This window comes from Amphibalanus amphitrite, unplaced genomic scaffold (genome assembly GCF_019059575.1).
Source record: "Amphibalanus amphitrite isolate SeventyFive unplaced genomic scaffold, NRLGWU_Aamphi_draft 001503F_arrow, whole genome shotgun sequence".
NCBI lineage: Eukaryota > Metazoa > Arthropoda > Thecostraca > Balanomorpha > Balanidae > Amphibalanus > Amphibalanus amphitrite.
Genome location: NW_024882996.1, coordinates 69,079 through 89,959, shown reverse-complemented (window position 1 = coordinate 89,959; position 20,881 = coordinate 69,079). Strand labels below are relative to the sequence as shown.

The 20,881-nt window shown below is 47.9% G+C and overlaps 1 protein-coding gene across 3 annotated transcripts in view; it reads right to left on the bottom strand.

Moving 5' to 3' along the window:
* The window catches only part of LOC122373484 (ubiquitin carboxyl-terminal hydrolase 36-like), a 70,296-nt gene extending 50,413 nt beyond the window's left edge, over positions 1–19,883 (bottom strand). The window contains exons 1-9 of one of the 3 annotated variants that reach the window (XM_043351593.1): positions 19,832–19,883; positions 12,966–13,068; positions 12,610–12,781; positions 11,730–11,884; positions 11,182–11,205; positions 10,965–11,115; positions 9,277–9,453; positions 4,239–4,312; positions 813–967 (exon numbers count right to left, since the gene is read on the bottom strand). In XM_043351593.1, the coding sequence (XP_043207528.1) occupies positions 813–967; positions 4,239–4,312; positions 9,277–9,453; positions 10,965–11,115; positions 11,182–11,205; positions 11,730–11,884; positions 12,610–12,781; positions 12,966–13,064 (1,007 nt within the window). In that variant the 5' untranslated portion in view covers positions 13,065–13,068; positions 19,832–19,883. Of the gene's footprint in view, positions 1–812; positions 968–4,238; positions 4,313–9,276; positions 9,454–10,964; positions 11,140–11,181; positions 11,206–11,729; positions 11,885–12,609; positions 12,782–12,965; positions 13,069–14,995; positions 15,107–19,831 lie in introns of those variants that run through there. The other 2 variants (XM_043351592.1, XM_043351591.1) reach the window with 2 other exon arrangements.
* Positions 19,884–20,881: the final 998 nt, after the last annotated feature.

Genomic DNA, 20,881 nt, shown 5'->3' with positions numbered 1-20,881 from the left:
TTCGACATTCGACCTGGAAATCGGTGAAATTTTGCCTTCAATGACCTCTGGTGACCTGACCTTTGACCTGACCAAAAAATTGACCGAAGTGATTTCGTCATTATTTTTTACGCTCTTTCGAACGCCGCCTTCCGCGTATCGCTACGTGGCCCAGGAGCCGAGTTACAAGGGGGGGGGGGTTCAAACACCTCCCCCCCAGCAGGGCGTGGAAATCCAGGACCCCCAGCCGGGCGCGGGTTAAGTTCGATCCTCAATGTCATCGTCGCTTTGAACACAGCACGAGACTTGCTAACTGAGAGTACTGGTTGGCGCACATTGATTTCAGAGACGATCAACCTTTATCAAAATTATTTCTACCTGGCTCCTATTTCCCATACTCTCAGCCCGTATTTGCCTATATTTACAGCTCCACATGAATAGACGACTTGTCAAGAATTATAACTGAAGTAATTAATACATCGCACGGCGTTTTACAAAACGGTACATCATCGATGTTCAAAACTTATTTGGAAAATAATATTGATGCCTACAATACCTCCGCTGTGCATTGTGCGCTAACCAGTTTTATCAGTAATTCAGCTAGCAATTCTCGCACAATGTTCAAAAAGATTTTTTTACAGTGATGGTCGAACATTAAAAACGAACTGTTTATGAAAAGCCCAACAGTCACCTAATATCACGCATATTTCAGCACTCCGTAAGAATATTGCATTCCGTAAGTCACGTCCGTTAACACTCAGGCATTCCGTAAGAATATTGCCATCAAGGCCATATATAGTATTGCCATAACACATTCCACATCAACCACATACCTTTTCAGCTGTATGCACAATATCAAAGGCGCCTCGTCGATGAAGAACTTCTTTGTGGCGGGCACCTTCATTCGGCATCGTTCGCATTTGTAGTCAGCGCCATCTAGCCGCTCTTTTTTGAAGTACAAGTGCAGCGCGTCGTCCACCGTTGATACCTGTCCGGGTAGACACATAAACAACACGGTAGAGAGGGTTGTAGACAATAGTCGTATGGCAAATACACGTCACAAAACCGTTAGATTATGTACGAATGCATTTATGCATCTGACGTAGGGATCGTGCGCCTGGTTCCTGAGACCCAAAAGTGGACAAATCGCTCGCTGATCCCCAGGTATGGCCCGGTATGGGTCACCCAAATAATAACCTTCCCCATATAACCTTCTACAATTTACGATGTTGCACCTTAGGTACTCCTGTAAGCAGACTGGTGTTTGATTCATCTGTGATTGAATCGATTGGATTGAATCAAACAAAATTTGTTGAATCAAAAAGGTTTGATTCACCGTCAGGATTGTTTGATTCACAGGCCATGATTGAATCAAACGCATTGGGAATCAGGGTTAATTGAATCAAAAAAAATTAATGATTCATGAACTTAAAAAAAAATTGAAGTGAACGAACATAGTTCATTATCAACAAATATTAACACTACTGCCATTAGGTTCATGACAACAAAAAGAACACAACAAATACAATACTATCCCTGATATTTTGTATATTTTATTTTTTAATTGAATCAAAAAAGAATCATTCAAAAAATTTTTGGCTGAATCAAACGTGAAGCATTCCTTTTATATTGATTCTCTGAATCAAAAGGAATCGATTCACCAAATTTTTTGAAGGAATCAAACGGTGATTGAATCAAACAAAAATCAAATGAATCAATGATTGAATCGATCCAAAAAAGGTGAATCAAAAACCAGTCTGCCTAGTGCCTGTAAGTAGCAGGGCGAATTTCAATGATGTTTTGACACCAAGATCTACAGAAAACGAGTTGGCGGGTGTTTTCTAACAGTCATGAACATTACGCAGTCGCAGCAACAATCGCAGGTGGTTAAAAACCCGTGATAACATGAAACGAATGGGCAACAATGGGTAGCGACAGAAGGCATTGAACCTGTGAATGAAGCCATAGCCTGGGCTGGGAGGGGTGGGGCATGGCACTGGATCATAAGGAAATCGTGTCCGAAATATTTCAGTGTTTAAACTTCATCATTAGGCACTTCTTCATTAATAACTTGGTTAATAAGACAAAATTGTATCCGCATGTGATATAATGCTAGAGTTCAAAAAGTCAGGTGCACGGATGCAAGCACATTGCAAGACGGTCAAACTAAACAGTAAGCGTGAGAAAGAAGGCACGAATAATTACCAAATATACGATTACTGTACGAAAGAGCGCACTAGTGTATAAATAAGTCAACCCCAGGTTATGAAGTGGGTCGTATAAGTCATTCTAATAGAGCACAGGCATGTTTATAAGAGCGGTAGCTTCCCCCAGGAATCCATACGACTGACAGAACACGTATCGTGCGTCACTGCCAGCCAATAACGCTGCTGAATGAAACAGTGTGAATGGCAAGACACGATGCTGGCGGAGCGAACAAGCTTGAGTATCATTCATCGGTACCTACTCAACGCGCGTTGTAGCCCAAGATAGACTCTGTGAATGCGATGGCATGTCGTGTAGCGCCCCTTATTGCCCTAGACTCTAAGACCAAGGGACAAAAACTGGTACGTAGGACTTAAGAGCTTCAGAGATGCTAAACTTCGCACACGCTCTGAAAGAGTTGGATTATATCAGGCATTTACAGTGTATGACTGAAGTCAGCATCCTCAATAGATAATGTTCTTAACAAAACGTGTTTGGTAACGATTGGATGCTACCTAACTGGAACAAAAAACTGTAAAAACAACGATATACCCATCACTAACTACTGGTCGAATCAATTAGGCAGCAGATCCGAACACGGGTAACGCTTCTTTTAACGTTCATATTTCATCCAAAGTCAGCCTGCATCTTTGACAGACGCAGAATAGTGACATAATTTTGATCATTGAAAATTTTTGATCATTGAAAGATAATTTTTGAGCATCTTGAAAATTTGACATTACCTATCAGATGAGATCAGCAGCCAGGAAAATGTTTCCCTTTATAATATATAACATATATTAATAAATACAACATATATTATAGTCGTTTAATCGGGATGAAACGTTTCAGTTACTAATTAGAGCATAGCACTAATTATTTGGAGCATAGCGCTATTATATTTGCAACTGAAGTTAAACTTCACTAGCTAATTAAGAAGTTATGAATGGAAATAACTGAAACTTATTTTGAACTGAAAGCTATTTTGATCCAATCCAAGAACACAAAAACTTCTCGCAAAGTTCAGGCAAGGTGCCGTTTTGGCCGCACATTGCAAAATGCAAAGGTACCCGGTCTATTTCAGGGTGTTGTTTTGATGTGATTTAGTCGGTTGAACCACTATGGTATACTCGTAGTTCAACCGAGGTCGTCGTTAATTCTAAATCGGGCGTCTCACTCACACCTTCTTCCGAACACCCTCTGAACATATCCCCCGCTAGTTTTGCGGGGTTCCCCGTTGGTGCATTAAGTTCAAACGCTTCTATAGTTGCCATTTATAAGACTTCCGCTCGCTAACAGACATTCAGTAGCTTACGCACCAACCGCTACGTTACAGGCAGACTAGTAACGAAAACACGCTACAATGGCTGAATACGCCAACAAAATGAGTACGTGAAGGGTAGGCTGCATGTGGATGATATGGCAAGTCGGTAGCATCGTAGGCTAGTGGGGCCCTGTGCAGAGTGCAGGGCGAGATTTCAGGGGAACCTTCAGGGACGGATGGCAGGATTGCCTGACAAAATCACGAAGATCGCGTACGGCACGATCATTGATAGCAATCTTATACAAATTCTTGAATGACAGGACCATGGAAAGAATCACAGATGACGGAATTATGGACGGCAGGATCGCGGATTGCAAGGTCAAGTAGGGTCACGGAGAGCAGCATCACAGAACACGGATAGGACCCCGAACAAGGTCACGGACTGGATCAAAGATTGCAGTATCACGGACAGTAGCATCACGAATGACATGAATGAGGGCAAGGGCAACACGATCACAGACTATAGGATCGCGGAAGGCAGGGTGACGGACAAGATCACGGAAGGCTAGATCACGGAAGGCAGGATTGGGCAGCGGTATCACGGAAGGCAGGATTATAGAAGGCAGGGGCACGGAGAGGAGCAAAGACAGCAGGATCACGGGAGGCAGGATCACGGACAAGCTCATGGACTGCGTGACCAAGGACAGCGGGATCACGTTTCTGGATAAATAAAGCAGCGACTCTGGAGGAGCGGCTCTGGGGGGGAGTGGAAGGACCGCCAGCGTCTCACCTGTCTGACATCCACCAGCAGGTCCTGGAAGTGCTGGAACGTGCGGGACGCGTGCTGGCACCGCAGACACGTCACTGGAACGACACCAGAGTATGTTATCAGCACGAACGTCACAGATGAACGACACCAGAGTACGTTATCAGCAGACACGTCACTGGAACGACACCAGAGTATGTTATCAGCACCAACGTCACAGTATGAACGACACCAGAGTATGTTATCAGCACCAACGTCACAGTATGAACGACACCAGAGTATGTTATCAGCACGAACGTCACAGTATCAACGATACCAGAGCATGTTATCAGCAGGCACGTCACTGGAACGACACCAGAGTATGTTATCAGCACCAACGTCACAGTATGAACGACATCAGAGTATGTTATCAGCAGGCACGTCACTGGAACGACACCAGTAATGTTATCAGCAGGCACGTCACTGGAACGACACCAGAGTATGTTATCAGCACCAACGTCACAGTATGAACGACACCAGAGCATGTTATCAGCACGAACATCACAGTATGAACGACACCAGAGTGAGTTATCAGCAGACACGTCACTGGAACGACATCACAGAGTATGTTATCAGCACCAGTCACAGTATGAACGACACCAGAGTGAGTTATCAGCAGACACGTCACTGGAACGACACCACAGTGATTATCAGCAGGCACGCCACTAGAACGACACCAGAGTATGCTATCAGCACGAACGTCACAGTATGAACGACACCAGGGTATGTTATCAGCAGACACGTAACTGGAACGACACCAGAGTATATTATCAGCACAGACGTCACCGGCTGGTTAAAAGACATCAGCGCTGACGTCGTGGGCTGGGCAAGGACATCAGAGCTGACGTCAACGGCTGAACAAAGACAGGAAACCTACCCTATGGTTTTCCTCGGAAAGGTAGCGTTAAATGGGAGTACCTATTTGGATCAACAATTCGACACAATTAATTATATTGTCCAGTAGCGATGGCCACAGGTAAGGTCAACGGGGTCGCAAAACAAGCCGATAGTCTGGTTAAAATCTAAATAATATATTTAGTTACCTGACCAGACCACCGTTTTTTTTTTTTACTTTTTTTGCTACGTCCTTTAGGACGTGCTTAGGACACCGAATTTGACGACAAACATGGAGGTAGGAAGCTTAAATGATTATAATTGCTTTGCAGCGAGGCGTGTTCGAGGGGTAAACTCAGCCCGACATGTGTTCATGGATTGAAAAACCATATGCAAACATCACATTCAACAGTAACGACTTGGATGCCAACATAGCGCACCCACAGCACGACGAAACATGGCCGTCACCTGAACACACCTTTCACACTATGTTTGCGCCATTTGACAAGCATGTCAGTTCGTCAGGGGGTACACAAACGTCGCAATCGATCGTTGAGAAAACAGTGTTGGTAAGCGAAGTTATTGCGATCTACTGCAGCTGGTCGTGGGCAATATACTGAGTAGCGCAAAATAATAGTGGCTCGAGCCGACCCATGGATACAAGGCAGCATGTCCTCAGCAAACAAAACGCGCGTATATGTGTGGCCTGTGGGGTAGGGGAAGGCGTGGGTTGGGGGGAGGCGATAGGTTCAGGTCGGCGCATTACATGGTCTTTACCATTCGATGGTGTCACTTTGCGAAGGAAAGTCGACAGGACGAGGACTCACTTCGTCATAAATTCGCAAAACAATCCGTACACCAAACGGCTCCAATTTGTGATTTGCGAATCATATCAGCAGTTAAAACGGCATATTTCGGGAACTTGACGGGAAGTTTTGTCTCTGCAAAGGAGTCAGCATGTGGGACCACTCCGCAGTGTTGCGCTCCACGCTCCTGGTCGGCTCCATCCTAACGCTCAGCCCCATTCACATCGAGCACCAGGACGTGCCGGCCGTCTGGAGCATCGTGCGCCTGATCCCACTGGCCCTCTACGCGCTCTCCATCGCCGCCATCGCAGGCCACCTGGTCTCCGTGTTCCACAGCGCCACGGACGTGCTGTACAGTCTGACGAGCAGCGCCACTGTGGCCCACTCCACCCTGCTAACGGTATACTTCCTCTACAACCGGCGCCGGCTGCATAGACTGCTCCGGGATGTCTCAGATGTGGCGCGGCTCACCTCAGCGCGAGGCACATCCTCCGACTTCACATCCCTTCAGCGTCGCTCGGTCACGCTGATCGTCGTATCGGCCTTCGCGCTGTTCTGCTGGATGGCTGGGTTCTTCCTCTCCGAGAAGCTAAACCACCCAAACTACCTCGTCCAGTGGTGGGTGCCCGCAGCGCTGCAGTCCGCGCCCTGGTATTTCGTCACGCTCACAGTGCAGTTGGCATTCAGCGTCATGTCGATCACGATGCAACTGGTCTTTGATGTTGTTCTGTTCTGCTTCATTGATGCTCTAACCACGTTCCAGGAAAGACTTGGACGCTACGTAACGGGATTTTCCGATCAGAGACGTGCTTTACACACGCTGTCGACCAATCAGCATTCACAGAACGAGAACGACATAGAAACGTCTGACCTTTGGGATTCTGAAGATTATGCCGATCACGCTGGTAAAAACACCAACAGCGGCGGTACGGTTGCAGTAAGCCACTCAACACGCCGTGTCAACCCTCGAGAAGCGAAGGTTTCTCCGATCGTTACCATCGACCCTGCAGTAGCTCGTCCGGATGCGTACCCCCGATCTTCAGACCTGAACACTGACACAAACCAAGAAACTCTCGACTGGCTGACGGAGACCTACGCATCCATCCGCCAGCTGTCCTCGGAAGCCAACGCCTTCTTCTCCATACCGATCCTGAGTCTCCACGCATGTGTCACCGTCACCCTCCTCCTGGGCAGCTACGTCAGCCTGCTGATGTATCACCTGAGTGCCAGCATCAGCGCCCAGGTGTACGGCTTCGGCATCTTCACGATGGCCGTGGTGCTGCGCCTGCTGCTGCTCAGCTCTGCCGGGAGTCGGCTGATCCAGCAGGGCCAGCAGCTTCACGAGCAGCTGGCGGCCGCACGCTGGCCGGCTGACCGCGCCTCCAGCTGCGAGAGGCTGCTGCTGCAGCTGCTGCTACTGGAGAGAGCTCGCTCGCCAATCGCCTTCGAGGGCTGGGGTCTGCTCACCGTGCAGAAGGGCACCATGCTCGCCCTCTTCAGCTTCGTTCTCACCTACTTTGTCATCATGGTGCAGATGGAAGTCGTCTAGAAAAGGATCTATCTTACAATTAGTAGGTTACCCTTCGCTTAGAACCATATTACTGATGGGAAAGACGTTTCGCCTCCCATCTGATTTTCTGCTCTGTACGAAAAACAGCTTGAGCTGGCGACGTAAAATTTGGTGACTTTTCCTGAACATTCATTGGGAGCATTGCTGGTTTCTTTATAGTTTGTATTCTGCATAGAGGCGTCTCCATGGCCAGTTTCTCAGAGGTCGTTTTCGCCAAACATCGGCGGCTCTATATTATACTTAACGTACTCGACGTATATCCTTCAAAGTTGGCCTAAATAAATCCATCTGTCAGACTGGCAGATGTCAGCTGTTGGGCGGCACGTTGGGTGGCGCCTAGTGATGTCAATTACAGAAAATCGGAATACCGATACCAAACCAAATACCAACCAAAACCAAGGGAAAATACTGAAACCTAACCAAAATTGAAAGATGAGGGAAATACCAACTTTTTACCAATTTCTTAGCCTCTTATAGATTAGTAAGATTGCATAATACCAACAAAATACCAAACACATTAGCATTGAAATACCAAATACCAAGTTGGTATCGGTTTGGTATCGGTATACCAAAAAGTTGGTATCCGATTGACGTCTCTAGACTGGCGCCCAACAGCCAGAGCCTCGCCGCCGCTGCCGCACTGCCGTCTCTCTCCTTCACCGGCTTCCGCTACTGTATCCTAAAGGTGTTAGACCTGCCGTTAGCACGTGGATGCCTCAGATCGCTGGCCCCCCTGCCATATGGCAGCCACCGGACTCTCGCGAGTACGCGTCGCCAGCTTTCACTTGGGGCCGCTCGCTCGCAGATTGTCCTCGGTCCTCGAATACATCATTTGATGATAGGAGCATATCGTATAATTAGGGTGAGACAAACGTCTTTGGTAAAATACATTTGTTTTTCTTCTTCAAGATGATGTTTTGGACGAAATCGGTTGTGATATGGTGAATCTATTTGCAGCTTGCAGGTTTTCCGGGCCAGGCCGTTTTTGTACAAGTTATAGTATTCATTTAGCATCTTTTGCACTTAACTCTCAAGCACTCACAATCGTGAATCTACCCTTTTATTAGGTGACATGCAATAATTTTCAATATTGGGGATATCTTGCCTATATACCTTCCTTTTGCCCCATGGCAAAGTGACAAATATGTGTTACTGGTCTTTAGATAGGGCTAAGGTCTCAGCGCTCAGTGGGTTAAGTACGTTGACTGACAAATCTCGCCCTCACTCGAGTGGGACGGTCATGCTCGCGTGTTTCAGCTGTCCCGCGCCTTGTCAGACTCAGAGCGAGTCCCAGCTGTTCGACTCGCTCCGACTGACAGCTTGGTCCCTCTGACAGCTGGCAGCTGACAGCTGACAGCTGTTGGGTTGGGTGCCGCACCATTGGGTGGCCAATGGCCGATCGCTGATCCAGCAGTCAATCAAGACCCACCGGCTGTTGCCTAAGTATACGCTTTTTAGCCGCAACTAAACACCAACAATTCCTGACACCCCTAGTGTGCACATCCCCTGCGCTCTTGTTTACCAATGAGGACATATTGGCGCGCCGACCGGCATGGTCATTTTGCGACCATGACAAAAAAAAGAAACAGAAGTACAGCGAGACACGGCTGACTAGATGCGAGGAATAGAAGGAACCAGCAAGAACTAGGTCTGGATGAAGTACGGCATGTTAGTATGACGAGTTAATCGAAGAAACTGATGAGCTGGGTAAATTATAAGACGTTTTCAGATAAGGCCCACGGTGACACACCACTCAGAAGGTGGCGGATAGTGGTGCCGGCAGCGAATCGGCTGTCCCCCTGCGCTCACGTACCCTGCGTCTTCAGGTAGCCGCCGAACAGGTGGTTGAGCGGCGTCGTCTCCTTGCTGAGGTTGTCGAGCTTAGTTGCGCGCAGCGCCGCCAGGTGGCAGCGCTGCATGCTGTCCAGCAGGTGGCGCACAAACTCGTGGGCATCCTCCTGGCGGCCGTGGATGAAGTGCTTGCAGATCACTGGAATGGCAGACAGCAGAAAACGTCAGTCGTTCCACAACTGGGCAAGGCTGGCCAACACGAAAGGAACTAACAGCAGGACAAGGCAAGTAGCGTGAAAGGAAACAACAGGCATGCATTCAGCACACCTTAACCCTCGCATGTGTAGGGGGGGGGGGTCGGATGGACCCCATGGTTTTTCGCGAATAACTCGCGTAAAAAGCGGCCGATCGCGACGAAACTTTCAGTACCCTCGCATTGATCAATTTGACACCTACCCTGAAAATTTCATGACCCTGACCCAAATGACCTTTGACCTGTGACCTCTTTTCCGAGACCATGTTTGGCCGGAATCGCGATTTCGCGTATGTCGGCTCGCACTAGCCGCGTGTTTGCAAGCTTTTCGTGGTTTCAAACGTTCAAACATGTGATTTGATGTTACTCCCGTCTGTGTCAAGGTCACCTGAGGGTCAGGTCAGGTCATTGACCTTTGGTGACCTCGGGTGACCTCGGGTCACTTTTCGAGTTTTACATGTTTCTAGGCTAGTTTTTGGAGCTGAATTCGAATTTAGCAACCATTTGAACATTTATGAAGTAGTTTTGGTGACTTCGTAACATGTTACGAAGCTGTCAGAGGCGGTTGACACGTACTACGAATACCCGTCACGACGCCTACTGGTTGACCTGACCTGACCTGACCCGACCTGGTCTAAATGCTTCAAGACATCATCTGTGATCAAAACTAACACGATATTCGTGATCAGCACCCCGAAAAACCCCTTAGCACCCACACTTTACGACTTTCTAACAGGTCCCGATTTTCCCGACTTTGGATCATTGACCTGACCTGGAAGGTCAACCAATGACCTAGGACCTTAAAATTGGGTATCATCGGCTTCCTCTCGTCACGGGCAACACGCTCGTTTTTTCCGCGAAGCTCTAGCTCGATCAGGGGCGAAACGGCAAGGGGGGGGTCCAACCGACCCCCCCCCCCCCTACACATTAGAAGCTGGGAAACGCCGCACACATGCGAGGGTTAAAGCCCACAGCCCTACCCCAAGGCAGGTTAACACGAGATAAAGCAATGAACCTGCACCTCAGAATAACTGATAGGTAACATACCAACAAAGTGTCATGTCTGGGAACAAGAACTTGAGGTTTTAAATGATCGCCACAATTTACCACAGAAAAAGAAGAAAACAAGAATATTACTCGCGGTTAGGGAAGGGGCACTCCATCGCTACCAAACCAACACGCATGCCTTAATTCAAGAAGCACAAGACATTCAGCCTGCCCCCCCCCCCCCCCAAGAAAAACAATACCCTATCCTCCCCTAAAAAATAAATAAATAAATAAAGCCACGTAACTCCAGTTTCGAGTAGGACATTGGGACACTCAATACATTCAGCCACGTACGTTTCAGTTTGCATTAGACGAGTACGGGTTTGACAACGCCTTTGGCCCCGTACGTTTCAGTTTGGAGTAGATGAGTATGGGTTTGACGACGCCTCCCATTAGGCACTGTTACGTACGTTTCAGTTTGGAGTAGATGAGTATGGGTTTGACGACGCCTCCCTGTCTCTGGTGTGTGGAGCGGAGGGTCCGCGCCATCGAGCACACGGTACACTGGTCGGCGCCCGAGCAGCGGGCAGCGTGTCGACCGTCCTCCAGCAGCCAGCGCACCAGCCCGGGAGCGTGGAACAGCGCCTGGGGGATAAGAGAGGGGGTCATTACCAGCAGCCAGCGGACCAGACCGGGCGCGTGGAACAGAGCCTAGGGGAAAAGAAAGAGGTAAGAATTGGAGGTTAGTGGGATAAGAGGTACTAGACAGCGCACCAGGCCGGGGGGCGTGGAACAGCGTGTGTGGGGAGAGGGGGCTACTACTCACTAGAGACGTAAATTACAGTGCCTGAATCGAAGAGAGGGTAAAGGGTCATAAAAGGTATGACCAGGAATAGCCTGAGGAGATGAGTCTCGTCTGGGGGAAGGGGTGTCATCAAGTGTGAAGCAGCGTTCGATGGAGTAGTATGGGTCATGAGGGGGGACTTATGAAGTGTGGAGCAAAGCCAGCTGTATATGGTAAAGTACGGTTACACAACCGCGATAGCTGCATGTAGCACATCATAATTGCCCAAAACACCATTTCCAGACACAACAATTTCGTAGAACCAAACGCTTGTCTGCTGGTTTGGCATTTCCCAGATAGCAGGTCGTATCCCACACCAACCCTCTGCCTGCCCAACAGTCTCCATCGAACCTCGCATCAGCGCCTCAGGGCGTCTGGCACCGCCTCTGACCTGGAGACTGGAGTTGAGGTAGCACGTGTTGCCCATGTTGACCATGCCGGCGCCGGTGGGGTAGCTGCTGTTGCCCCAGCCCAGCTTCAGGTCGGACTTTTTACTGAGCACCACCGGCGGCTGGGGGCGGTTGGAGCCGACGGGAGGGGCCGAGCCTGCGACAGAGACAGGGTGAGAGAGCCAGGTCAGAGACACAGACAGAGACATTACCAGGTCAGGCAGACAGACAGTGACAGGGTGACGGGACCAGGTCAGGGAGGGACACAGTCACAGTGACAGAACCTGGACCAGAGACAGAGACATCAGGTCAGTTCAGAATCAGGGTGACAAAACCCAGGTCAGGGGAGGGACGCGGCGATAAGATCCAGGCTCAAAGCAGAAACAGACAGAGTGACACACACTCGGTCCAGGGCAAGGTGTCAACTCTCACATACCTCAGCCAGAACAGAGACAGGCCCGAAGACCGACAATCCCGCATTAAAAACAAACCTACACCTCTCGTTTGGGAGAGATATGGTGTCTGACCTGGTATGTAGTAAAGAGCAAGTAGTCTACAATTATATTTAAGAAACTAATTACATTTAATTAAGACCATGGGCATACTGACATGGTATGCCCCTTCTCCTCCCCCATTCAGGCGCAGTTGCATAGGTGGGGTGGTACCACCATCACACAAAACACTTCTGTAACTGGATCGGATTGATACCCCTCGCCCCATCAGCCAAGACGCATATAGCTATCCCGAGTGTCCCCTCCCCCGAGTGTCCCCTCCCCCGAGTGTCCCCTCCCCCGAGTGTCCCCTCCCCAAACAGATACGACGATTCTCAGTCATCCAATACGCCAATAGCCGCGTCTCTGGCAAACACATTCGACTACTAACCGTTGGCCGCTCCGTTGGCGGCACCGTTGGCCGCTCCGTTGGCGCCCTGCGCCGCGTAGTCCCGCTCCCCAAGCACGATGTACTTGTTCTGCAGCGTCTGCAACATGTGGCTGTGCTGCTTCTCGGCTGGCTCAAACTCAACTCGGGTGAGCAGCGCGCGCTTCGCAGACGCCTGGAACAGACGGGGCAGTGAGCCAATTTTGCTGGGGTTGGTCAATTATTGACGTAGAATAAACGGCACAAAGTTAAAACCTTCAGCAACCACTGATAACGAACATGGATACTGCTACGAATTCTGCTACTGATGCTACCTGCTACTTGCTAGTGCAGCTACTGCTACTGCTACCACTACTGACCTGCAGTTTGGACTGCAGTATGGCCGCCTGCTGCCCTCCATTGCTGCTGTGCTTGGACAGAGAGCTCTGCAGGTAGGCACCTATCGGATCGGCCACCATGATTCTGGAAAACAGTAACAGACAAGCGATGATGTAAAATCAGCATTTTCACTAGTACCTAGTACTAGTACTAGTTTCACTAGTAGGTACTAGTACCTATTCAGCAGTATCCCCATCCCAGACTGGAACACATCCACACACTACGCCGGACACCCGTGAGACCCTCATGCGCCGAAATTCGGCGCAAGCGATTTTGCGATGAAATTTCTGCATGATTTGAGCTGAAAGTTGGGTGTCTATTTGCGCCAAAATTAAGCCACTTTTACATAAAGCTTGTGTGCACATCTACCAGCCAAGCCTATATCAACCAGGCAGAGCATTCCGGGTTTAAACGTTTGAATTAGTTGATGTTTCTATGGAAATTCAATTCCACAATACGCGTAATGCGTACCGTAGCGTCGTGCCGTGAAACAATGCCCAGACGGAAGTTTCAGGGCCACAAAAATTTGCGGAGTTATGTGTTCGAGACTGGAGGGCACCAACAAGGGTCAGGCAGCGGAGCAGCACGTGCTCCGACAAATCACCCTCTTCTTGGCACACGGCGCAGAGAGCCACAGGGCACCGCTTGTTCGGCCACTGCTGGCATGCCGCGGAGAGGAGACGGCCGATTCAATGCACATAATGGAGCGAGCGCCGAGCGGTCCCAGTGGCCCGCCCTCATCTGGTGCACCGAAACGGCGTCTTCTCGGTCCTCTCCGGGGATAGGGAGCGGCGGGGTGCTCCCGAGGAGTGGCTTGAATAGTGACTCGGACAAGTTGTTACGCCATTGACGCGTGGCCGCACAATGAACTCCCCAGGGCCCTGTTTCACCGGTGATAGCAGCACGCTGCTTGAATATATTTCTTAATATAATGCATTTAAAAGAAGTTTGGTTTAAGGAAAATTTGGACATAAGCTTCGAACATTTAGTTGATGACCGATGATATCAAACAATATTGCTGCAATTGTGTGCCAGAATTGTCGCCTACGTCAGCAGTATAACGTCATCATATTACGTCAGCTCGCGCAATTTGAATTTCATAATCACCGGTGAAACAGGGCCCAGGTCAGAGAGCTGGCGTCCGATGGCAGGGCAGTCGCTTGTCTCACCAGGTCGTCAGCGGCAGCGCTCTTAATCCCATCGATCCCACAGTGAGCAGGAGCCTGGAACTCACTGCAAGATTACTTCACAATGCTCGGCCATGTTCAACAAGGTCTTCCATGCCCATCTCTGCACCGAGGGTGAAGGCATCACCTGTAGGGCGGAAGCTCCTCCGCTGAATTGACTCAGAACAGTTTGCGAGTCAGAGCACGCAACAACCGGGGTGAGGGACATCTCATTCCAAACCGTCTCCAGAGCCACCCACAGGGTGAAACTGCTCCTAGATTGACTGGCTTGTCAAAATTCAGTGACTTCCATGCGCCGAAAAATTATGCAGCCGCCCTGCGCTGACAAATTCAGTGGCCGCCATGTGCTGGATTTGGTGCATGCAAAGTTGTGCCAGACGCGAGGTGAAATTTTTGCCGCAATAAGTACCGCCATGCCGGAAATATTCGGCATAGCATGTGCTTTTTCCAGTCTGGTCCCCATCCATGGTTTGACTGAGAAAGGGTGGCTGATGTCACCCAGGTTATGAAGCATACAGCTAACAACACAGATCCAAACAATCCACATTTAAATTTGGTGCAGATGATCCGATAACAAGTGCCACTCTGACTCATTGATTTTGCATTTCCATGATAAGCAATCAGTGACATTAATATCTAAAGATGAAATAGTGGTCTTATGCCACAATGATATCAATTATTTAAATGTTTAAAGCCAGCATCAGAACAATGTGTTAACTTGATCTAGAACTGACGATGAAGCACACATTGACATTGTCGATTCACGGGCCCTTCACCTTGCTTTGAAGCAAGAACAAGATCAATTGCAGCTGTAATTAAACTACCTTTTTGTAGAACCACCATATAAATTGCATGCGTAGCAAGTAGTAACAACTAGAGTGACCAAAGTGTATTAATCCCCGTCGATATTGATTTTGAACTATCACATGTTATTTATGGCTCTCTCTATCGTCTGGAGGTTTCGAAAGATGCTCTCCAGAGATGGCGCTAGTAAGTTTGGCTGACATGACGTCATGCTTAAAAGTGATGGGTTTTGTGAGAGCAAATGTAATAATAGTTGAAAATTTTGTACTTTTGCTTAATTGAGAAAAAATAAATATACAATTGCTCAAAACAGCATTTTCCTCATTCATCCTTCATTGTTTTAAGAGGAATATAGACAGTTTAAATCTTTTTTCTTGACCGCAATTCGCACACGCACTAAATTAAAAGCTGGAGTTTTGTGCGTTCGTAAACTGTGATTTGAGAAAATAAATTGACAATAATCTTTTGCACTTTTGCTTTACAATCATTTTTCAATGCAGATAAATGCATAAATTATTCAAAAATAGGCATATCTTTGAAATATTATGATTTTCCACAAGCAAATTTTTCCAAAAACTTGAACTACTTACAACTGACGAACGCATCCAATAATCTGGATGTCTTAGGATGAGTTCGTCATTTTTTCCCAAGGAAATACGATACAGTTTAAGCTACTTTACCGATTTATTAGGGTACTTTTGCCAATGAATTAATAAATAAATGACAACAATTAATCTCATTATCAACCATACTCGGAAGAATTTTCTTCGCATAAGCGCGAACACATCCGCGCTTTCATGAAAAGTAAGCCCTGTAGATGTCAGGACTGCTGCTTTATGTTTCGCAAGGTGGCGCAGCGCGCAGGGTAGCGAGGCTGAGGTCTCCAGAATCTCCACCACGATTTAGCTTGGAAATGGCCAATGGGGAAGGTCTCACCAAAAAAAAAACGGACGCCCTTTTACACAGCTGCATAACGAGAATGAATTATTGGCATAGCTGACCATAGTCCCCTCCCCTTCCCGCCCCAGCTCAATGGGAAATATAGCCTATTTTCCTTAGTCACTTATATTCCGACTAATTTCTCACTCTTCCCAGTATACCTTAACATGCATGATGCAGATGTCCACTGCGTAAGTCGTGTGCTTGCGTAAGTGTGCCAACTAGTGCTGCCTACAGTGCCTAATGCTTCCACCATTGTCGTTATAATTGGTGGTTCTCAGGTCAAAAGTTACACAGTGGTCTCAGAGAACAATCATTTCAACAAATTCACTATTCAAACCGTTGCATTCTACTTATATTCCGGTCAGTTCTGCTACTAAACGATTCCGGCAAAACACTCTTTAGGTTATGTATTAGCGAACCACCACACAAAATTCGCCCAATCAATGGTCAGTTATTACTGCTGGGCTGAACCGTCATACGCTATATAACCTATTGCAGTCAATATTTTCAGAACGATACCGACTGACGAAACACAACGTATTCGCGGATTCGCACATACGTTGGCACCCAGGTGGCTTGTCAGCAGCCGCACAAATTGAGATGGTACACCGTAAAGCATGCCTTTCCACACAGGCACAAGCACAGGGACACAAATTCTCAAAATCCAAACTTATTCCAATACTGGTCAAATACTAATAGGGCATAAAGTTTTGAGGTTTTCTCATGTTCATTCTTCTTTCAACACACGCGGCAGACTGCAGCAGAACATCTCAAAGAGCTTCGCTGGATGCAGTCATGAGCTGGGACACGGTTTGTGACCGATGACCGATCGGGGGTGCCAGCCTCCTCCCGGCACGCGATGCACTGGCGTCTGGCCGCCGCGCAGTCGATGTCGGGGCACCGCTGGCATTCGCCGACAGGGTTCCATCCGATTCGGTGCATTGGTGGCAGCCCGAACAGTGACCCACGCGAAGCTGGTGGACGTCAATGGCCGATGAGCGATGCCCTTCCGCGACCGGCGGTGGCAGTCGGTCCCTCATATGAACAGATACCAGTCATGCGGTCAGTCGGCGACGGCGCGGTCGCGAGCCGATCTGATGGTCGCGCGGTGGGCGTTGCCGACGTCCACCGGGACCGTCGACTGGGGGAGCGCGGCCGCCTCTTGGCCGCCGCCTCTGGTCGGCGCGCTCGTTGCGCTGTGGGACGGCACGGTATCCACTGCAAGTCGTTCACTGTGAAGCGGTCGTTTGACCGGGCCTGGCAGGCAGGGAAAGGGGGCCTCAGATGAAGTAAAACCATCCCTCAGGCCAGCTGGCTCTCCACCTCACCATGACAGATAAGCGGACACTCTCGTGATCATCGCAGCGGTTATTGCCAATTGGTGTGTCATTATGGGAGAGGATGCCAGCCTCCTTTGCAAGATAGTCTGCCTTTTATATAGTGCAGCCCGACCCATTGCCTGTGGCAGCAGACTGGACTTGATAATGCAGTGCAGGACACACCAAACGTAAGCGGCCATCTGTACCCCCTGTGCAGTAGGGCTGACTCAAGAGCCCAGAGTTGCCCTCCCCCACCATTCTGTGCACGTGATAACTGGATGGGACGTGCCATGGTCAGCATCTGTTCAAAAGCTGCCCTAAGCATGTAAAGCTCCACTGACATGCTCCAGCATGGTCACAGTCAGTTGTCACTTCTCAGTTAAACCTCCAATGGAAACCCATCACAAAGTAGAGATCAGGGCGCCTCTCACACTGCAGCACACTCAACAACTGAGGCGCCATCTCATCACTTGCAGGTGGTTCTTGCCAGGAGCAATGCCAGCCACTCACATCAGTTGATAACAGCAGTGTACAACTGCAATCTTTAAGCACCTATGTTCTTTCTGGTTTTCTCCTGTTGAGATCCACTGCCATGCATGAACTTGATGGGCTTTTGTTGCGCTCCTCCCATGTGCAGACAGGTTTCCGCTGAAACAAAGCAAAGCAAATGTGATTAATAATGGCCCTGTTTCACCACCCAGACACTGTGTGCACTGGTAGCTACGGCATACCATAGCGTCACTCAAATGACGTTGCATGTGATATCTTAGTTTATGATGAATCGCATTTGGAACAGAGTGAGAGGTCCTGAAAAACCAAGTACCAAGAACAGAGGTTTGAGTTCAAATACTGCTAGCATGCTGCTGGCGCTGGCGCCGCAGCGTGCTAGCGTTCTGGGTCATCTGGGATGCTGTCATAGCTTAGCGTCAGAGTGAAGTTTGTTGACACTGCCATGGAAACCCAATGCTCCGACACACGCAGCGCACTGCAGTGCTCTGCCGTGAAACACCACCCACGAATATTGGTTGCATGACCAGGATCGGAGCAGTGTGGCAGACAGTGATTTTAATTTTAGTTGCGCTTCCTAGAGTTAACAAGTTGTTAGTAAAATTGCTATTCATTATTCCTATTACCATTTGATTGTCTAAATTCCACATTTCAAGACAGCATCAGCATTGACATGTTATCTAAAATAAGGTTTAGACTTCAGGTGGTTCCGGGTTCAGCTATTAAGTAGAAAAAGGGCAAAAAATTGTCAAAAAAAATATTTCAAAAAATACCTGCCTTAATCAACACCCCTTATCTAATCACATATCTCAATACAAATACAATCAAACACAGATGGGTTAAACTTGGGGGCCCGTTTGAATAACAATGTAATATTTTGCAACCGCTGCACCATTACTGTCACGTACGCTATCCCTAGATCGGTTGCTGGTAAGTAGTGGTTGTCGTCATCAACTCGTCATGCAGCAGCTGATTGGGATGGGCGGGGCCTATTTTTATCCAGACGATAGAGAGAGCCTGGGCCCTGTTTCACCGGTGATAGCAGCAAGCTGCTATCACGTTTCGCGAGCTGACGTCATGTCGTGACGCCATACTGTTGTCGTAATGGGTAGTTCCGGCGCACGATTGCCGCGACCTTGGCGGCGGCATTAAGTGACGTATGAGCCTAAAAGTAAGAGTTTACGCAGTCATGATAGTATATATATTTTTGATATATATTTTTTCAATATGATGTATTTAAAAGAAGTTGGGTTTAGGAAAAATTTGGACATTAACTTCGAACATTTAGCTGATGACGTAAAACAATATTGCGGCAATCGTGCGCCAGAATTGCCCCTTACGTCAGCAGTATGACGTCATCACATTACGTCAGCTCGCGCAATTTGATAGTAGCTTGCTGCTATCACCGGTGAAACAGGGCCCTTGGCCCTGTTTCACCGGTGATAGCAGCAAGCTGCTATCACGTTTCGCGAGCTGACGTCATGTCGTGACGCCATACTGTTGTCGTAATGGGTAGTTCCGGCGCACGATTGCCGCGACCTTGGCGGCGGCATTAAGTGACGTATGAGCCTAAAAGTAAGAGTTTACGCAGTCATGATAGTATATATATTTTTGATATATATTTTTTTCAATATGATGTATTTAAAAGAAGTTTGGTTTAGGAAAAATTTTGACATTAACTTCGAACATTTAGCTGATGACGTAAAACAATATTGCGGCAATCGTGCGCCAGAATTGCCCCTTACGTCAGCAGTATGACGTCATCACATTACGTCAGCTCGCGCAATTTGATAGTAGCTTGCTGCTATCACCGGTGAAACAGGGCCCTTATTTATCATGAACGTCTATAAATTTCTTTTCGCAAGCTTAGTCAAGGACAAGGAATTGATATTTCAGATATCAAGCATAAAAGAAGTTTGATTGACGTCAGATATATAAATAACGTTGATAATGAAAGAAATGATTTCTCATGACCAAGATTCTTGATTAATCCTAATTCTGATGGCGTAAACAACCTTTTCGAATAAATGCGTAGAAATTAAGCCTAAGCTACACTACTTTTTTACATAAACGTCATAATTATCTTACCTTTCTTTCGTTTAAATCTTGCATTGTCGCAATGCGTGAAAATTTTCGACATATCCTGCGCAGATAAACATGCCATTTGCAATGGAATTGTGAAGCTGACATCAGATTGGTATTCGTAAACCTGTATCTGGCAGCATTTTATTGTGCTTTGATGCCTCACTTACTTCATCCCTTTTGGTTTTTGGGGAACACGTCCATTAGGGTGTGTCATTTTGGGCACTTTTTTCGCAAAACATGGTGCTCCACTGATTTTATCGTGCCCCAGACACGTAGAAACCGTGTGACATTTTTTATTTCCCCCAAATATTAACACCCATGCGGCGCCGACCGCCGACACTTTGGCCTATCTCTCAGCATTAGCGACCTCAGCGCCCCTAGCGGCAATGTTTTGAACTAACACGCCCGCTATGCTTTGTGAGCTTACGATCATCATAAAATGCATTTTACCGAAATGACGCCTTGCTGTTGGCTTGTCTGGCACTCAGAATGTTGGTGAAAATGTGATGTTATGGATCTTAAAGCAGGAAATAGTTCTGTGTTAATGTACATATGTAAGCGTCTAGGCCCGGCCGCTGGCGTCAGAGGCACACGCCGAACTCGGAGCCAACCAAGCGTGTATTCAGCAGACAAACCAACAAACTGAAACGCCCTAGAAAGAAAAGACAAACAACTGTCACAATCCCGACACATACAAAGCCGGCACGAAATATCAAAACCCGTTATTAGAGAATGTGAAATAAAATAAACAGTAATTATCACGAAAGTTGAAACCCACCGTTCAAGCAGGCGCAATCCAAGCACATCTCGATCCTCGCCATGTCGCGGCGCACCGAATTCCCGCTCTGGACGCGACGGGGGCTCAACGGAAATTCGGCTGCTCTCTCATTGGTCAGAATAAGCGGTTACCTGATTGGCTCTCGCGTGGCGCGCAACTACATCATTGGACGAAATCATTACAGGAAGTCTAAAACTCTTCGGATAAGAAATATGACACATAACTAAAGAAACATTGGTACCGATCAATATTGTGATGTGTCCGTCTGTGTTGTG